This window comes from Haematobia irritans, chromosome 2 (genome assembly GCF_050003625.1).
Source record: "Haematobia irritans isolate KBUSLIRL chromosome 2, ASM5000362v1, whole genome shotgun sequence".
Lineage (NCBI taxonomy): Eukaryota > Metazoa > Arthropoda > Insecta > Diptera > Muscidae > Haematobia > Haematobia irritans.
Genome location: NC_134398.1, coordinates 100,901,338 through 100,918,211, shown reverse-complemented (window position 1 = coordinate 100,918,211; position 16,874 = coordinate 100,901,338). Strand labels below are relative to the sequence as shown.

The window sequence follows — 16,874 nt, the reverse complement described above, 5'->3', positions numbered from 1 at the left end:
TTCCGAACGAAACAAGCTATCGACTTGAAACTTGGCACAAGTAGTTGTTATCGATGTAGGTCGGATGGTATTGAAAATGGGCCATATCGGTCCACTTTTACGTATAGCCCCCATATAAAGGGACCCTCAGATTTGGCTTGTGGAGCCTCTAACAGAAGCATATTTAATCCGATCCGGCTGAAATTTGGTATATGGTGTTGGTATATGGTCTCTAACAACCATGCAAAAATTGGTTCACATCGGTCCATAATTATATATAGCCCCCATATAAACCGATCCCCAGATTTGGCTTGCGGAGCCTCAAAGAGAAGAAAATTTCATCCGATCCGGCTGAAATTTGGTACATGATGTTGGTATATGGTCTCTAACAACCATGCAAAAATTGGTTCACATCGGTCTATAATTATATATAGCCCCCATATAAACCGATCCCCAGATTTGGCTTGCGGAGCCTCAAAGAGAAGAAAATTTCATCCGATCCGGCTGAAATTTGGTACATGATGTTGGTATATGGTCTCTAACAACCATGCAAAAATTTGTCCACATCGGTCCATAATTATATATAGACCCCATATAAACCGATCTCCAGATTTGGCTTGCGAAGCCTCAAAGAGGAGCAAATTGCATCCGATCCGCCTGAAATTTGGTACATGATATTGGTATATGGTATCTAACAACCATGCACAAATTGGTCCACATCGGTTCATAATTATATATAGCCCCCATATAAAACGATCCCCAGATTTGGCTTGCGAAGTCTCCAAGAGAAGCAAATTTCATCCAATCCCGTTGTAATTTGGAACATGGTGTTAGTATATGATCTTTAACAACTGTGCCAGAATTGGTCCATATCGGTCCATAATTATATATAGCCCCCTAATAAAACATTCTCCAGATTTGGCTTGCGAAGCCTCAAAGAGGAGCAAATTGCATCCGATCCGGCTGAAATTCAGTACATGGTATTGGTATATGGTCTCTAACAACCGTGCAAAAATTGGTCCACATCGGTCCATAATTATATATGGCGCCCATATAAACCGATCCCCAGATTTTGGTTGCGGAGCCTCAAAGAGAAGCAAATTTCATCCAATCCGGTTGTGTTAGTATATGATCTTTAACAACCGTGCCAGGTCGGTCCATAATTATATATAGCCCCCATATAAAACATTCTCCAGATTTGACCTCCGGAGCCTCTTGGAGGAGCAAAATTCATCCGATCCGGTTCAAATTAGGCACGTGGTGTTAGTATATGGTCGCTAACAACCACAAAAATTGGTCCATATCGGTTCATAACCATGGTTGCCACTAGAGCCAAAAATAATCTACCAAAATTTTATTTCTATAGAAAATTTTGTCAAAATTTTATTTCAATAGAAAATTTTGTCAAAATTTTATTTCTATAGAAAATTTTGTTCAAATTTTATTCGGTTCGTAATCATGGTTGCCACTCGAGCCAAAAATAATCTACCAAGATTTTGTTTCTATAGAAAATTTTGTCAAAAGTTTATTTCTATAGAAAATTTTGTTAAAATTTTATTTCTGTAGAAATTTTTGTCAAAATTTTCTTTCTATAGAAAATGTTGTCAAAATTTTTATTTCTATAGAAAATTTTGTGAAAATATTATTTCTATAGAAAATTTTGTTAAAATTTTATTTCTGTAGAAAATTTTGTCAAAATTTTATGTCTACTTTGTCAAACTGAATTATATACGTATTGGATCGATCTTTTTTGATTTAATATATACCACGTATGGACTTACATACAATTTAGAAGATGGTGTTAGGAGGTTTTAAGATACCTTGCCATCGGCAAGCGTTACCGCAACATAAATAATTCGATTATGGATGGCAGTGTTTAGATGAAGTTTCTACGCAATCCATGATGGAGGGTACATAAGCTTCGGTCTGGCCGAACTTACGGCCGTATATACTTGTTTTCCTTTGCATTTGTAAATTCTTTAGCTTGTTGTACTTTTTTTCATAGCTATCAATGTATGGTCCAAGAGGGCTTAATTGATTAAATAAATGTGTGAATCGAATTGAATTGAATTGAATTGAAAACTGTTACAACAACAACATTCTTGATGGAGGCAGCGTATCTGGAAAAATATTTGAAAAACTATCACTTTATTCCATTTGGAAAGTCGAGAATTGTTCACCTGTATATCATTCACAATTTTAAGCGTAATAACTACGTTTTCGTCACTTCATTTTCGTCTTTATTTGAATTATAAAAAGCTAGTTGCGCTTGGTGTTTCACAAGAAAAAAATAGCTCTTGTAACAATAGTGACGGCAAAATACTTTCATATACATTTCATACTTTTTGACACGCTTCCCCCAACACATATGGCGATTGTTGTAGTGTCACTTACGAGTCTGTGGTAGCGAGGAGGATGAAATGGAACTTTGAAATGCTGGAAGGGATAATACCTAATATTACACTGATTTGCCATTATTTGTGTTTCTGAGTGGTTCAAATTTTAATAGACGATTAAATTATAATTAAATTAAACCGAGCCTCTTAACACACCTTATATGCTAAAAGACTACAACGGAAAAAGAATATTACAAATCTGCAACCTGGAACTAAGAATTCAACTTGATATTCTAACGAAAAAACTTTGAACAAAAATAAATTCTAATTTTTCTGTTTACTCTCAGACTTAAAGACTGCTGGTTTATTGGAAATCTTTGCGCATCTACATATTAGAAGGAACATGCTGACTTGGTTATTATGAGAAGGAAGATAATGATGTATATAGTTTTATTTCATCCTTTGGTTGTTATTGATCCTAATCGTATGTGTAAGTTATTTTAGAACAAAACACACAAATAACAAGAACCAAACTCTTTTGTTTAGCATAATTCGCAATAATAAAATATTGACTATTTTTTATAAGAAATGCATATTTTCTTTTTTCTAACTAATTTAAATAAGATTGTGGGTGCGCAATATATATTAATTTTTGATTCAAATTTCTTGCAATATCTATTAGTTATTTAATTGAATCAATCAAATATTTAATTTTTGTCTCGAAATTATTTAAAATTGCAATTGATTCAATTAAAAAATTTACTGAATTTCATGTCAAAAACCAATAATTTTTAAAATTGATTGATTCCGTAACAAAAGTCAATTAAATTTTTAATTGAAAATCGTGGTGGTGAATGACTGAATCCGCGATGTTTGTGATTGAAATCAATAAAAAAAAATTTGTGTATAACCCCAATCTTTGATGTTTGCAACGACGCCGAGTTTTTCTTTGGATTAGTTTGTCAACGATCTCGATTTATGGTATAAAATTGAGCTTTTGCTCTAACATTTGGATTTTACCGAAATGTCATGATTACAATTAAGGAAAGTACCACACCGGTAAACCATATATATATATTTTAGCACGCTTCATGATCTAATTATTTCTCAATACCCTGACAGTATATGTGTATGTGATATAAAGAACTGCTTAAATATGCAAATTGTCACTGGACGACATATCACCGGACTGGTACCGATGCTTCGATTTAAAAGAAAATAAAAAAGATTAAAGGAAGTTGTTGCAAGGATTGTAATAAATTCGGGCTTATTTTTTATTTTTCCATTTATTTAAGCAAATCAAAGCCTTACGTGGTCGATTTATCGAATTACATTATAAGAACTTTTCCGTAAGTCTAAGCGCTTTTAAAAGTAAATTAATTCAGTATTTTAATTATAACAATTAACTTTGTTTTTGCATCATCACTGATAATACCCCCATTGCGTTTTTTTTTTGTGTTTAGGTAAAGAAATGTGCGTGTAGTTTTTCAGCTATTGAGAATATTGTATTCACATTAGTTTTAAGTATTATGATGCAAATTGTCACTGGACAACATATCACCGGACTGGTACCGATGCTTCGATTTAAAAGAAAATAAAAAAGATTAAAGGAAGTTGTTGCAAGGATTGTAATAAATTCGGGCTTATTTTTTATTTTTCCATTTATTTAAGCAAATCAAAGCCTTACGTGGTCGATTTATCGAATTTTGCTCTTAAAAATAACGTTTGCCTAAAATTTCGTTCTGGAAGAAAGTATTTTTTTTATTGGAGAGTTTTATTAAATTCCATACTTTCTATACTGAGCCTCACATTTACTGATATACAATTATAAGAATGATAAATTGTTCAACATATTCGAAAACTTTTGCCCTTCTGGTAGCGTTTCGTATGCTCAAAATTAAATAGGTTCTTAAAGGTTGCTAGTGGACGCAATGTTACGCCGATTTGTTGTTTGCAACAACCTTTAGACACTTCCAACAGCATAATAGTAATAACCCTAACAGTAGATGCAGTTATGTTAGTTGAACGAAAGTAATGGAATGGTATTTGCAATTGTGTTTTGTGTGGTGGCTTTTCGAAGACCAACATTTTTGCTTGGCTGTAAATAATTTTAATGCAACTTTTCGCGACTTTGTCGGTTTTCTCTACTCGTGCAAGTTACTACTGGCCATTTTCTTGATTTTTGTAGGGATTTCTTACATTAAAGAAATGTTATTTACTACTTAACAGAGGGATACAAATTCAAAATTGCTCAACTTACAAATTTACATTTCAGGTTCAGAAACTTAGGAATTTACATTTGTTGTTCTTTCTATTTCCTTTACTTTTTATTTTTCCAAAATATTTAACCTAGTATTTTACGTTAAACTTGACTTGGGACTGTACAAAGGCGATTCGAGTAGGATTTTATTCCATTGGGAAGAAGTCGTGTTTCAATGACATACCCGCCCGTTCTACTAAGCTTTGCCAGGATGTATTCTGTGAAATGAGTTTAAGTCATGTTAATGTGTAAACTTTCCTTGTCAATGGCAAAAACATGATAGAACGACTCTATTGCCATTAGATATGTACGCTTAAACAAGCAAAAAATGTAAACTAGGGGCCATTGTAACACAATAAAAACTGGTGTGTCTTGCATATGGTTGAGTATCAAGTTCGAGTTTAGCCGCTAATTTTCACTAAAGTGAAAAGTAAATCAGTAAAAGTCATAAAATGATACATATTTGTTGCAGGTTTCATTATAACTTGATGGGGAATATCCCAAAGCAAATTTTCACAAAGTTTGTATTCATTAAAATGGATTATAAAAGATAAGTATTCGTGAAAAAATGACGAATTTTAGAGGCTAAAGGTGAGTATTAAGTTCGAGTTTAGCCGCTAAAATCGCTAAAGTGAAAACTAAATCAGTAAAACAAAGGCATACAATTATACATATTTGTTGCAAATTTTATTACATCTTGATGGGGAATCGCCTAAAGCAAATTTTCACAAAGTTTGTATTACTTAAAATGGATTATTAAATACAAACTTTGTGAAAATTTGCTTTAGGCGATTCCCCATCAAGATGTAATAAAATTTGCAACAAATATGTATAATTGTATGCCTTTGTTTTACTGATTTAGTTTTCACTTTAGCGATTTTAGCGGCTAAACTCGAACTTAATACTCACCTTAAACTCGAACTTAATACCCACCTTAAACTCAAACTTAATATTCACCTTATAACAGAAAACATCGACTGCCGTTTTTATCAGACTTTTGTATACAGTGTACGGTTGCGATTTCTCCAAAACGAAATTTTAGACAATTGCAGCAAAATAAATTTTTGTAATTACTTCTTTTAAGATGCAGCCTTTCAAAAATAAAGTTTCCGTTGTTTCGTTACCTATTAAAACACTTGCATATAAATAAAAGCATGTGAAATCGACTTAAGTGAACAACTTTGCCAAATATGAAGAACCCTTAAAAAACATGACATGTAAGACGAAAAATACTTGATTTGTACAAGGCTTTTTTATTTCTTAAGACATCAATCAAAATTTTATGCCTCTTCCTTGACGACAGTTGTCTTCTCTGAAACGTATAAACCATCCAAGAACTTACGGATATCTTTGTTCTTTACTGTTGTTGACTGCTGGATTAAGGCAGCAGACCCAGATACAGCTTCAATGTCATTACCTTCAACAATAAGTTCATCTTTTTGTGCCGTAGAGTTGACAACGGTTACTCCAGGAGCCATTTGGACACGTCGAATGTACTTCTCTCCCAAGAAGTTACGGATTTCTATTACAGTATTTCCCTCAGATGTAACGCAATTTATGGGGAAATGGGCGTAGACAGCACGCATCTTATATTGAAAGCCAACAGTAACACCTAATATTTAATGGTTAGCATGTTTGTGGAATTATGACAGTCACTAAATGCATACCTTTGATCATATTTTCGATGTGACTGCATACAGTGCGAACTGCAGCAAGTTCTTTTTTAGCTCCAAACCATTTTTCAACTTTAAGGGTACGTTTGTTTACCATATACATATCCAAAGCTAAATGTTTGAAACTACGTTTGAGCACACCCCTAGGTCCGGTGATAGTAACAACTCGAGCCTTTACCGATGCTTTGATATTTTTGGGGATCTTAACGCACTGATTGGAGTTGATCGTCCTCATGATGCAAACTCTAAAAATAAACAACTGTCTATGTATTATAAAAAACCAACAAGTTGTGCATAAACTCCTTGATATGTTTTCACATATTTTTATTTTTTTTTTAACGAAATACATTCTTTCCCACAATGTGAACATGTCATTGTTAGGAAATTTGACATATTAGACATTATATAGTATCAGCATAATACGATTAATCGCTATGAAATTATTCCAAAACAAAATACTCGAACTTACGGTATTAAGACCAACCGGAAAAAGGCGGAGAGAAAAAAGTATTTTTTTGACGTATCTTTGTAGTTGCCACATTTTATCGAACAACGCAACCAATTCGATAAGGAAAGATATTTTTAAGCTGAATTTGCTAAAAACCGTTGTGATTTGCCTAAACGAAAGCATTTGCGTGACTGACTCGATACGTACACAACATATAAAGACTATTTCGAATTAAAACCACAGTTGCACACGGCAGTATAAAGAATTTTGAAAGAGATTGGCTGCAACACAAACATAATACTACGTTCGCACTAGGCACGAAATCCTCGTAAAAGAGGATTTTGGATGAAATTCTCCTAGATTTCAGTAGATTTGCAATAGGCAAATATTGGATTGTAGAGGATTTCAACGAAATCGCTTTCAGAAACCTTTATACCGATTGTTCAATTGTGGTTTTAGTAATAAAAGTGCAACCCTGTCCCAATTTTCATTGTAGATGAATTTGTTTGTGTGCCTCTGCACATACGGGTTTGTGTGTGATTTGATATATTTGAGTAAAATGGAACTCAATTGTTTTCTCCAAACTTATCTTAAGTCAAAAGAAATCAATAGCTTATATTTAATTTGTTTTAAATCCATAATATTCACCGTGAAATGAAAAGTGTCCCAATGTTTCTTTTCCTACTTCCCTGCCAGCATTTCAAAGTTCCATTTCATCCTCATCGCTACCACAGACTCGTAAATGGCACCACAACCATCGCGAACTGTGATGGGGAAGCATATCAAAAAGTACAAAATGTACATGAAAGTATTTTGCCATCACTACTGTTAGAAGAGCCATTTTATTTTTTGTGAAACGCCAAGCGCAACCAGCTTGTTATATTTTATTTAAATAAAAACGAAAATAAAGTTCTGAAAACATAGATATTACGCTTAAAATTGTGAAAGGTATATGGTGAACAATTTTCGACTTTCCAAATAGAATAAAGTGATCGTTTTTCAAACATTTTTCCAGGCACGCTGTCTCCATCGAAAATAAACAAACTGGCTGATAGACGCTGCAATATGTAACTTGCTACTTAAAACTCAACATCATTCTTTTGTTAATGCAAAAAATTATGTTAAATGTGATGAGATAAACCGAAAAATGTTATATTTATAAGAAACTATAAATGTTTAATCAAATCAATAAACATCTACACAATCGTGTTTTACTTGACCACAATGATTCTTCTACAATTACCTTAAAATGCACTTTTTCTGATACTTTGCAGGGGTTCTTATTGGCGTCCTTCGAAATTGATCTAAATAGGCACCTAATAATTGCACTGATGAGAAACTTTTTCGTAGGGTTCCCTGCCAACATTTTCTGAGAATCTCTGCCACGACGAAAACAGTCGTTTACGATATCCAAAACTCGTCGTAAAAACGCCGTCACTATTGAGAAGATGTACCACGTCAAGTTACTACAAAAAAAAACATCACATGAGTGCAATTATAAGGTGACTTTTTAATACTACGTTTGCACTAGACACGAAATCCTCGTGAACGAGGATTTTGGCCGGTATCTTCCTAGATCAAATATCACCTGGCTCGTAGAGGATTTCAACAAAATCTCACCTCTGTGAAGTTAGCAGCGACGTCGCTAATTTTCGATAACAAAACAAAATGCTTAGGAAGTTCTAGACATGTAGACTGATTCTTTGCTACAATTTAAGGATTGACTCATTGCCAAATCACTTAGTTTGCTTCAGAAATCAATGATTTCTATGTGCAACTCCAAGTTTAGGACACTAAATCCAGCCTGGAGGACACATACTAAAAACCTAGAAAATTTTGACAAAGGAACATGAAAGCTGACATCAATACGAAAGGTTAAAGTGGCAGCCCGATTAAGATTCAGGCTCACTTAGACTATTCAGTCCATTGTGATAAGCGACATCAATACGAACATTTTGATGTATCACACATGATCCAAATCAGCTCGGTTCCTTGTCAAATTCCAGATTTCAGTGTTGAAACTGGTGGTCAGGACACTAACCAGCGCCTGGTGTCCACATATTAAAAATCTAGAAAATTTGGACATTTTGAGCTATCACACATGTTCCAAATCTGCTCCGTTCCTTATTAAATTCTAGATTTTAATTCCATCAACTGGAGGGCAGGACAAAAAACCCAGCGACGGCTGACTTGCTGTACATTTTTTGAAAGGAAAACATCTCCCAATGTTAGGAAATGAAATAGGGCATAATTTTCAGTAATAAATTTTTCAAAGAATTTGTTCCGGGGTTCACCCATTGAAGGTTTCCATCGGAATCAGGTGACCAGGACACTAAATCCAGCCTAGTGTCCACATATTAAAAACCTAGAAAAATTGGACAAAGGAACATGATAGCTGACATCAATACGAAAATTTTTGAGGTATAACTTATGTTCCAAATCAGCTCGGTTCCCAGTCAAATTCCGGATTTCAGTGTTGAAACTGGAGCTCAGGACACTAACCAACGCCTGGTGTCCACATATTAACAACCTAGAAAATTGACTTGCTGTACATTTTTTAAAAGGAAACTATGCCAGTCGATAGAAAGTAAGGTTATATAATTTGAAGTCATTTGTTAAAGAAGTTGTTCCTAAGAATACTCTTTCAAGATTTTCATCTGGAATTTGATGACCACGACACTAAATGCAGCCTGGCCATCACAACAAAAAGAAAAATCGCAATTTAGCTCATGTTTCATAGTGAAATATGTTTTTTCAAGGCTAATAACATGGGAAGAAATTTGAATTTATATGAGATATTTATAATTGTATATTAACCGGTATTGGCCAACATTTCTACTAATTTCCTAAATCAGTGGTGCGTATATAGGAGAGCTATATCTAAATATTAACCGATTTAAACCAAATTTGGCATACTTGACGATATCATCAGTTTTTAGTAACTATGTATGCCAAATTAATCTATATGTACAGTGCTGTTCAATTTGCAACCACGTTCCCTGTTGAAAATAAACTGTAATTATAATGAAAATAAAAATAGGGCTGTTTTCTTTTTGCACTGATAGCAACTTTTGTATGAAAATCGTTGCACTGGTGTTCTATCCAGAACAACTATCAGTGCAAGTCGCACCAGAGTCACCATTATATGCGATTTTTTAGTTGTCAAAATATGAGTTGGTAACTAAAGTAATACTCGGAAAGAAACACATCTCAAGTGAATGTCACATACAGAGAAGAAGAAGAAACGAACATGGAAAAATGGTAAAAAGTAAATAAACAAATACTATTTTGTTTGGATTTTGAGTTTAGCCGCTAAATTCGTCGTTTTTCACGATTACTTTCCTCTAATAATCCATTTTAAGGAATACAAACATTGTGAAAATTTTCTTTGGGCTATTCTATGTATAATTTTATGCCTTTTTTGCTGATTTAGTTTTCACTTTAGCAATTAAACTCGAACTTAGCACTCACTTTTACTCTCGTGGAGTTTGTAGTATTCGAACGCCTGAATCAGTAATGTTCACTTGCAGGCTACGAGCTCCGCCCCCTTTTTAAACCCTGTCCACACTGTGGACCAGTTAGTGCATATGTTTGCAACACCCAGAAGGAGACGAAACATGTAGTTATTATTGATGTAGGACGGATGGTATTGAAAATGGGTTATATCGGACCACTATTACGTATACCCTCCATATAAACGGACCACCAGAGCCTCTGGGAGGAACAAAAGTTATCCGATTCGGTTGAAATTTGGTACGTGGTGTAAGTATAAGGTCTCTAAAAAACATGTCCAAATTGGTCGATATTGGTCCATAATTATATATAGCCCTCATATAAACCGATCCCAAGATTTGACCTCAGGAGCCTCTTGAAAGAGTAAAATTCATCCGATCCGGTTGAAATTTGGTACGTGGGTTAGTATATTGTCTCTAACAGCCATGCAAAAATTGGTCCACATCGGTCTTTAGTTAAATATAGCCAATGGCCAATCACACAACATTTGGTCCATATCGCCAAAAATAATCTACGAAATCTGTATTTCTATAGAAATTTTTTTAATTTTTTATTTCTTAGAAAATTTTATCAAACCAAATCTAACTTGTTGAATGCGACATTTTTGGTGGGTTAGAAACTTGGATGCCTACATAACACTACGCCAACATCACACCAAAGGATAATTACAAACAATTAAATACACGTTCGCATGCTTTGGGCAGGTGAGAAATCATTTGTTGAGCCAAAAAAAATGGATAATATAGAAAAGAGGATTACATACACGCAGACATTTCGTGTATTTGCATGCCATGACTATAACAAAGCCTATCACTAATCCAATAATTAAAAGCTTTTACAATCTTCTTTAACAAGTAAGACGAAAGTCATTTATTATTTATCGTTTTAATAAAAAAAATAAACAAATACGAAATAGATATTGTTTTCGTTTAATATGATATAAATGAGAAAGAGAAATATGTGGTGGTGAATTAAAGCCCTTAGAACAATTGATGAGCTTGATATAATATCGTATGGATTTATGGTTATTCTTTAATTAACTAAATGTAGCAACATTTTTATTTATTTTTTTATGAATTACGTCAATGTACCAATGCCAAAGGGCTAATTTGGAACAATATCAGTATCAGTAAGTATAAGTCCATATGATAGGAACAATTTAAATGTGTAAAGAGGAGAGCAGCAAGTGCAAGAAAGAGATACATATAATAAAATTTGGTATTGTATATCTAATTAGAAACTGGCACTGGTTCAACAAGGGCTGTGGAGGCGGAGTCTGAAGATTTTGCTGGAGCCGGAGTATCAAAAATTTTGCTCGACTCCGACTCCGGCTAAACTTAATTTTTTAAAACACTTCATATTTTTGTAATTAAACACGTTTGTACGAAAATTAGTTTCCATTGCGTTATTCATTCGAGCAATGTACGGCACGACTGTAAATGAAAATCAACTTCCAATTACGGAGATCATTTTATGTTTCCTACACCCTCAGAAAAAATCGCTTCTCTAACATATGTTCCAAACATATTTTGCAGGAAGCACATATATTATTGCATACTGCCGAAACATTAATATGTTTGTTTTATGTGAACATATTATATTTTTGGAAGCATTTTGAGCCAAAAATATTATATGCTTGGAAGAATTTTCCCCAAAGAAGATTGTGCTCATTCCCTCACATAATTTTCACTTCCACGAAATTTTTTAGTTCTTGGCACCTTTTTCTGTAATACAAATAATGTTGAAGAAATTATTCAATTTTATAATTTTTAAATTTTACCTTTCTTCTGGACTGAGAATCGAACCGGGAACCATGCAATTTGTAAGCCAACACACTACCACTGGGCTACGTAGCTGTTATAGTTACCAATAGACAATTATCGTTATAAGTTACATTTATATAGCATAGTTTGCAGCGCCCACGAGCCGATGCAAACGAAACATTATTCAACAGAAACATATATTTGTTGACCACGTGGAGCAGTGGTTAGCATGTCCGCCTTGCATGCAAAGGGTCCTGGGTTCTATCCCTACTCCGACCGAACACCATTTTTTTTTTTTAATTTTTGTATTTATATTTTTATATTATTAAATTAAATTTTTACAATGAAACTTCGAAATGTGTGTTATTAACCCTCTAATGCCCAAGCCCGCCTTTAGGCGGTCTTCATTTTGTAAGGAAGCTTTTAGTAAAACACACCTTAAGACAACAAAAATCGGTAAAATAAAAAGAAAACTTAGTTGAAACTGTTCAAGAGGCTTTGCAGCATATACTGAATTTTACCGTGTAAATTTTTACTTTTCTTGCTTTCGTGTCGTTAACATTGAAAATTTACTCAGCTGGCCAAAAAATTGGGCCATTAGAGGGTTAAAGATTTACAGTCAGAAAAGAACAGTGCTTGATATAAACGAAATGGACTGAGCTTTTGGATAAAATATATGTTTTTATTACAAAAATAACAATTTTGTAACAAAAAACTGTTTTTGGTATAAAAGCTTGAAATTTTGGAAAGAATTCAAAAACTCTAACAAAAGAAGAACGTGGAGTCGAATATAAACATACATAAATAATTTTATAATATACACATAAATTTAGTTAGGCGTGAACAGTTTTTTACTAGCATTTAACACCATTTTAAATGCATTTAAAACTTATCGTGTTTTGTACTTAATTTCATTTTTACCTTTAAGGCCGGTATTAAGTTGGCATTATCGTTCTAAAATGATCCTGTTTTGCCTTTTACTTTTCTTTTATAAATCATTTTAAAGAAAATAAACTTTTTCAATTTTTTAGCAAAACTCGAACTTAATGCCCGCTTCCGAATGTCTATTCTCTTTACATGAGTATTCAAATTAAATAATATTTAGACTTAAGCATATCAAATTTTTGGCCTTATTATAAAACAGTTTTCCGAAACAACACACAAGCAGTTTCACAGAAATTGCTCTCTTTTGATTCTCTCGCTGTGTTATGATGATATCTTTCGTCAATCCTCCCGGTTTCCATCTCTATTTCTTTCTCTATACTCTCTCTCCCTGTCGCTCTCTGAATAAAATATCACAACTTATATATGTTTACTCGAAATTTGTAAATTTATATATGTTTACATTCACACATATTATTTTTATGAAACATTCATGCCCCAAACATAATATATTCTAACATATTAACATATGTGTCCCAAACATTTAGTGTTAGTTTAGGAACATTACATGTTTGCACTTAAATATATTGTGTTTAAAAATTGTGCCCGAAACACATTTTGTTTATATCGGAACATATGAAAAACATATTTTTCTAACAGTGTAGAATGTTAGCAGATGGGCTGAATCGATCCATTTTAATGCCCATATAAATTTATTTGAAATATTGACAGAAACTTTTTTCAAAGTTGTTATTATAGAAAATTTTGTCAAAATTTTATTTCTATAGAAAACTTAGTCAAAATTTTATTTCTCCAGAAAATTTTGTAAAAATTTTATTTCTATAGAAAATTTAGTCAATATTTTGCAAAATTTTATTTCTACAGAAAATTTTGCAAAATTTTATTTACTACACTTTTTCAAAATTTTATTTCTATTGTAATTTTGTCAAAATTTTACTTCTATAGAAAATTTGTCAAAATTTTATTTCTATAAAAAATTTATTCAAAATTTTGATTATATAGAAAATTTTGCAAAATTTTACTTACTACACAAACATGTTTTTAAAATTTTATTTCTATAGAAAATTATGTCAAAATTCTATTTCTATAAAAAAATTTATTCAAAATTTTGTGTCTTTAGATAATTTTGCAAAATTTTACTTCTAATGAAAATTTTTCCAAATTTTATTTTATAGGAAATTTTTGCAAAATATCACTTCTATGGAAAATTTTGCAAAATTTTGTTCAATACACAATTTTTTTTCAAATTTGTATTTCTATCGATATTTTTTTTTCAAAATTTTATTTTCCATAGCAATTTTTCACTTTTTACACATTTTATTTCTATAACAAGTTTTCTCAATTTTTTTCTTACTGATGCTCACTGATACTCACTACCTAAAGGTAGGTACTATGTTCGGTTTCCGAAGCGAAATCCCATACAAAACCAAAAATGCGAAAAACTACCGAAATATTTTTTCATTTGTGGTACTTTGTTTTTTTTTCGAGTTGAAAAACTGACATAAAGTGCATAGTCCCTAATTAGGTCGGCTTTAAATCCTTCCATATGTTGAGATTAGTTAGTTTCAAAACATGGCGCCATTTGTAATGTGAATTAAGAAATAATTGATTTATTCAAATGATTTGTGTTAAATTAGAATACAAAAGTGGTTCGCGTTGTTATTTAAAAATGCAATTAGATTGACGAAATAAAAATAACGGAGTGCTATATGTATATAACATATATAACAGCATCTGGTTCTGTAGCCGTTTCTGCCACAGTAGCATCTGCCCTCACATCCCTGACACCCACAATTGCAGCCACTACATCAGCTACAGTGAACAACTCGAACATAGCACCCTCAACACCTGCCACGACCACAGTGGCTGTGACCGCAAATATTGTATTGCAACAACCAAATACAACGGCCGCCCAAGTAGTGAGTGGTCCCATTGGGGTGGCAGCAAATACTACTCCAACATTAGCCACTATTACTAATTCTTCAAATGCAATATCGACTGTTGCTGCCGTTAGTAATACAAATGCAATACTAATGCAATGGTGGTTTCACAATCATCCACAATAGTATCACCAGCAGCTGGATCGAATGTTGTTGTTCCTAGCACTACAATGGCTTTAGCAGGAGCTACCGTGGGACTTAAGTCTGGTCCAGATATTACAATGACATTGAACCGTATAAATACGGCAGAGAATGAAGTTGATGTGGAGGAATGTTTACCAGGTGATGTTGTTAAATTGGATTTTGCTGGCGAAGAAGTGGCTGGGTGAAATTTTACCCCTAAAGGCCGGTATGCACCTCTAGCGAAATTTTCGGTAGCAAACATTTATTTAAGTCTATAACAAAAAAAACAGGGCTGTGTACTCAAATTTTAAACCAGCTAATCGCTTTTAAAAATTGTTAATATATGTTCCAAATATTCCTCAAATAAATTGTTTATTATTTACAGACCTTTTAAAACTTTTACGCACACAATGATTGTAATAAATTAAATGTTTGCTGCCAAAATATGCTTTTGACAACCCTGTTATTTTCATTAGAGGTGCGTACCAGCTTACGAAATTGAACGCTACCGAAAATTTCGTTAGCATAAATAGCAATGCATTTCTTATGGGAATGAAATTTTTCGCTAGAGGTGCATACCGGCCTTAAGGAATGTCTTCTAGGAGTTTCCAATCGGCGACCGGTGCCCGTTGAAAACTCCGCCTATTACAACAGTACCATCATCGCTTCAGCCATCAGCAACAATAGCATTCCATCAGCGTCATATTGTAGAGCTACAATCAGGCCACCATTTATCATCATCCCCTGCTAATTTAGAATTGACTAATGTTATGCAACATAATGTTTGCACAGAACACGAAGAAGTAGAAGAAGCTAATTGTCATAATACTGCAGATGTAATCGATGAAGATTTCTTTTTTAAAATATGCTTAAAAACGATTTCGTCTTATCTCTGTAAACCCAGTGCTTCTACACCGGAATTATATGTTTTTTTGATGTGCGTTACAAATTGACGGTATCCATTTGGAAAAGCTGAAGAAGACAATGTACCACATGTTGTAAAAGCTGTTGCAGAATGTGGTAAGACACCAGGGGTAGAGCGGCTGGAGCTTTATTCTTAACAATTATTAGTGTCCAGTGCTGTATGAGATTTTTTTGCAAAACAATCCAAAAACTGGTAGAAAAACACTTTTCAAAACAATTATCATGAATGCGTGTATGTAAACAATCAGCTGCTGCGTATGTATAAGTAAAGATAGTATGACATTTGGCGATGTTGTCAATTAAATTGCGGAGAAATAAACGTGGAATAGCTCCAAAATAGCTGTTTTCTTCGTTCGAAATGTATTGTCAACACTCTCATTTTTCAACGCGAAAGAATGGTTAAGTGAAGTTTTTTTCGTGCCAACAAACATAGTACCCACCTTAAGCCGAAAACTTGTAAAAATGACTCAAATTTTCCTATACCTCTAATACATATCTATCGACTGATGAATCATAAATGCGTTGTTCCGAAATTGCCATCAAAAATTGTAAATATATTTGTAAATATAGGACAGACATTGCCCTAAATTTGAAATATAGAGTTCAATTGGCAACAAGTGTGAAATTAAGACCATTTTTCTACACATAAATAAATACGATACTTTATATCGATCCATTTGTGATACCCCCACAATAGAACTACAAATTAAAAAGAGATTTAGTTATATTGCCCGGAGTCGGAGTCGAGCTGATGGAAAATGCTGGAGTCGGAGTCGAGCAAAATTGACTCGACTCCACAGCCCTGGGTTCAACAGACTCTTCTGTTACAATTATGTCATTGGGAGAAGGAACTTCCGCGGCATGCGCAGTATTTCATTGACAGCCTTGCAATACAGGACAATTGCAAGTTAGATATAGACTTTCCTTTTGTTTCTTCTTGGACTTGCAATTGTTTGCCAGTATCTGCTTTAGTTCTGCACAATTCTTGGACATAATTTCCATTTTATCCGTG

At 33.4% G+C, this 16,874-nt stretch overlaps 1 protein-coding gene and 1 long non-coding RNA gene across 2 annotated transcripts; one reads left to right on the top strand and one right to left on the bottom strand.

The window, feature by feature from the left end:
• Positions 1 to 5,808: 5,808 nt before the first annotated feature.
• Positions 5,809 to 6,865, bottom strand: RpL9 (ribosomal protein L9). The gene is made up of 3 exons (XM_075295730.1): positions 6,718 to 6,865; positions 6,243 to 6,493; positions 5,809 to 6,187 (listed from the first exon to the last, which is right to left on the bottom strand). Exons 2-3 carry the CDS (start codon positions 6,481 to 6,483, stop codon positions 5,856 to 5,858), a joined length of 573 nt encoding a protein of 190 aa, XP_075151845.1. The 5' UTR covers positions 6,484 to 6,493; positions 6,718 to 6,865; the 3' UTR covers positions 5,809 to 5,855.
• A 355-nt stretch (positions 6,866 to 7,220) lies between these two features.
• On the top strand, positions 7,221 to 7,921 carry LOC142225878 (uncharacterized). The gene is made up of 2 exons (XR_012719475.1): positions 7,221 to 7,644; positions 7,712 to 7,921. It is a non-coding gene; the product is annotated as an uncharacterized LOC142225878 (long non-coding RNA).
• Positions 7,922 to 16,874: the final 8,953 nt, after the last annotated feature.

What these genes read in the sequence shown, in the direction of transcription:
- RpL9 (XM_075295730.1), bottom strand. Translation starts at nt 6,483, where the DNA reads ATGAGGACGATCAACTCCAATCAGTGCGTTAAGATCCCCAAAAATATC. An exon ending in CATCGAAAATATGATCAAAG is followed by an intron (nt 6,188 to 6,242) that starts GTATGCATTTAG and finishes ATTAAATATTAG; the next exon opens with GTGTTACTGTTGGCTTTCAA.